The sequence below is a fragment of the Ursus americanus genome, chromosome 18 (assembly GCF_024610735.1).
Source record: "Ursus americanus isolate L20-20 chromosome 18, mUrsAme1.1.p, whole genome shotgun sequence".
NCBI classification, from domain to species: domain Eukaryota; kingdom Metazoa; phylum Chordata; class Mammalia; order Carnivora; family Ursidae; genus Ursus; species Ursus americanus.
In genome coordinates this window covers 45,999,751-46,001,800 of record NC_142144.1, presented here as the reverse complement: position 1 = coordinate 46,001,800, position 2,050 = coordinate 45,999,751, and the positions used below count along the sequence as shown (strand labels likewise).

The following is a 2,050-nucleotide window of genomic DNA, read 5'->3' as shown; positions in this document are numbered from 1 at the left end:
GAACCAATTATGAAATATTAATGAATCTACTTTAACTCATAAAACTTAAGATGAATAGAAAATACAAAGTGACATTACAAGATACAGACAATTGTAGTCAATATGCATAATCTAAAAGGATAGGTAAAAATATATATATATATATATATACACACACATAAAGCCAAAACAATACTACCAATTTTTGAAAAAAGAAATAATAGTGTCCGGAAAAGTCCTCCCAGCCCTCCACCTACCCTATGCTTTTAAGGCTTGCAGTTGGCTCTTGTTCCACATTCTTGAAGGAATCCATTCCTTGTTTGCTTAGCTCTCTTATCAGTTGGAAAGCAAAGAACAGACACCGGCTGATTTCTACTCGAACAATGGTCCAGGAGCAGCTGCTGTACTCCTGGTTTTCCAGGTAATCATGGATCCTCCGGAAGTACATTTTAACCTGCAACCTAGGGTTCTCACTACTGTTCTGCTCTGCTTGCAGGCCTCTAAGCGCTTCTAGGTGTTCCAGCTGTTGATGAAGTTCAGTGAGGAAATTCTCCATGTGGCTTTCCTCCCAGCCATCCAGAGACATATCTGCCCTGAAGAGGTTGAAGATCTGCTGAAGCATCTCATGAAGAATGCCCAGGGCTTGCCCTCTCTGGTACCGGCGACGAGTCACAGACTGCTGGGGAAGTAGGAAGTTTGTCCTGTGTGGTAGACACTGCTGAATTGATGCTTTTTGCAATTTATTCAAGAGTCGTAAACTCTCTCTGTTTACTCTTTGTTGGAAGAGAGCCAGTTTCAGTTCGAGGGAGAAGAGAGTGGAAGAGGCCAACAGCACCAACACGATTTTAAAGAAATGCTTGGGAATCATGGTGAAGGTCAAATATGCCACTTATCTCTGTACAGAGTTAGTACAGCTCCAACTTCAGTGAATGTTTGCTTTTCATGCATCTCAGATTATTCTGGAAGGTGTTCTCTTTTGGAGGTTTTGTTTTCTAATGTTGTCATTACTCCAAGATTACATGTTAGGTTTTCTGGTTCCCTTTTCATAGTGTTTATGGGACATTTCCTCCACTCTCCCCATTGTGTTGGCTGTTTGATGAAGTAACCAAAAGAACTTGTTTCATTGTATGTGTTCCCTGAGATAATTACATACTAGTCACCCAATATGATTTTCTATTACTCTCATTATTCCATACAAAGTTTCACTCAACACAATATGCTTTCTAAATATTTAGTCAAGCTTATTAAAGTTCTTTTATTGAGAGTATTTTTTTAAAGGAATACTTTTTCAATATTTATATTAAATATATATCTGAGTAATATTTATCAGAGGTTTAGCAGCACCTATAGGGCTCTTGGCGGGGGGGGGGAATTAAAATCTATACAGAGTACTAAATTTAAAACTTCAAGTAGAATTGTAAATTTGCACAAATGTTTGAACAAAGTAACCTTAAAATACGTATGAGCAATCTTAAATTGTTTTATATCTTATTCAAGCAGTTGAATATCTAAGTTTCTAGCCTGTGAAATGCGATGTAAAAGAGAAAAAAATTAGCAAAAGAAGGTTGTTATAAAATTACTGCAACTGCAGAATATTAGAAATGGCCTATAGGTCCAAAAATAGGGGAATGGTTAAATAAATGTTGGTAAATCCATATAATTAAATGCTATGTAGGGCATTTGGGTGGCTCCGTGGGTTAAGAAGCTGCCTTCAGCTCAGGTCATGATCCCAGGGTCCTGGGATCGAGCTCTGCACTGGGATCCCTACTCAGCAGGGAGACTGCTTCTCCCTCTGCCTCCCTCCACTTGTGCTAATAAAATAAATACAATCTTTAAAAAATAAGTGCTATGTAACCATTTTTTAAAAGATTTTTAAAATTTATTTGAGAGAAAGAGAGAGGGAGAGAGAGCAAGCATGCGCACAGCGGGGAGAGGGAGAGAGAAGCCCAAGCAGACTCCGTGCTGAGCACAGAGCCCTACTCGGGGCTCGATCTAATGACCCTGAGATCAGACCTGAGCTGAAACCAAGAGTCTGACACTTAACTGGCTGCATCACCCAGGTGCCCTGTTA

At 39.3% G+C, this 2,050-nt stretch overlaps 1 protein-coding gene across 1 annotated transcript; it reads right to left on the bottom strand.

Annotated features, from left to right (window-relative positions):
• Positions 1-232: 232 nt before the first annotated feature.
• Positions 233-847, bottom strand: IFNE (interferon epsilon). Its single transcript, XM_045780276.1, has one exon. It carries the CDS (start codon positions 845-847, stop codon positions 233-235), a length of 615 nt encoding a protein of 204 aa, XP_045636232.1.
• Between the last annotated feature and the right edge of the window lie 1,203 nt (positions 848-2,050).

Coding starts and splice junctions, on each gene's coding strand:
- IFNE (XM_045780276.1), bottom strand. CDS start 847: ATGATTCCCAAGCATTTCTTTAAAATCGTGTTGGTGCTGTTGGCCTCT.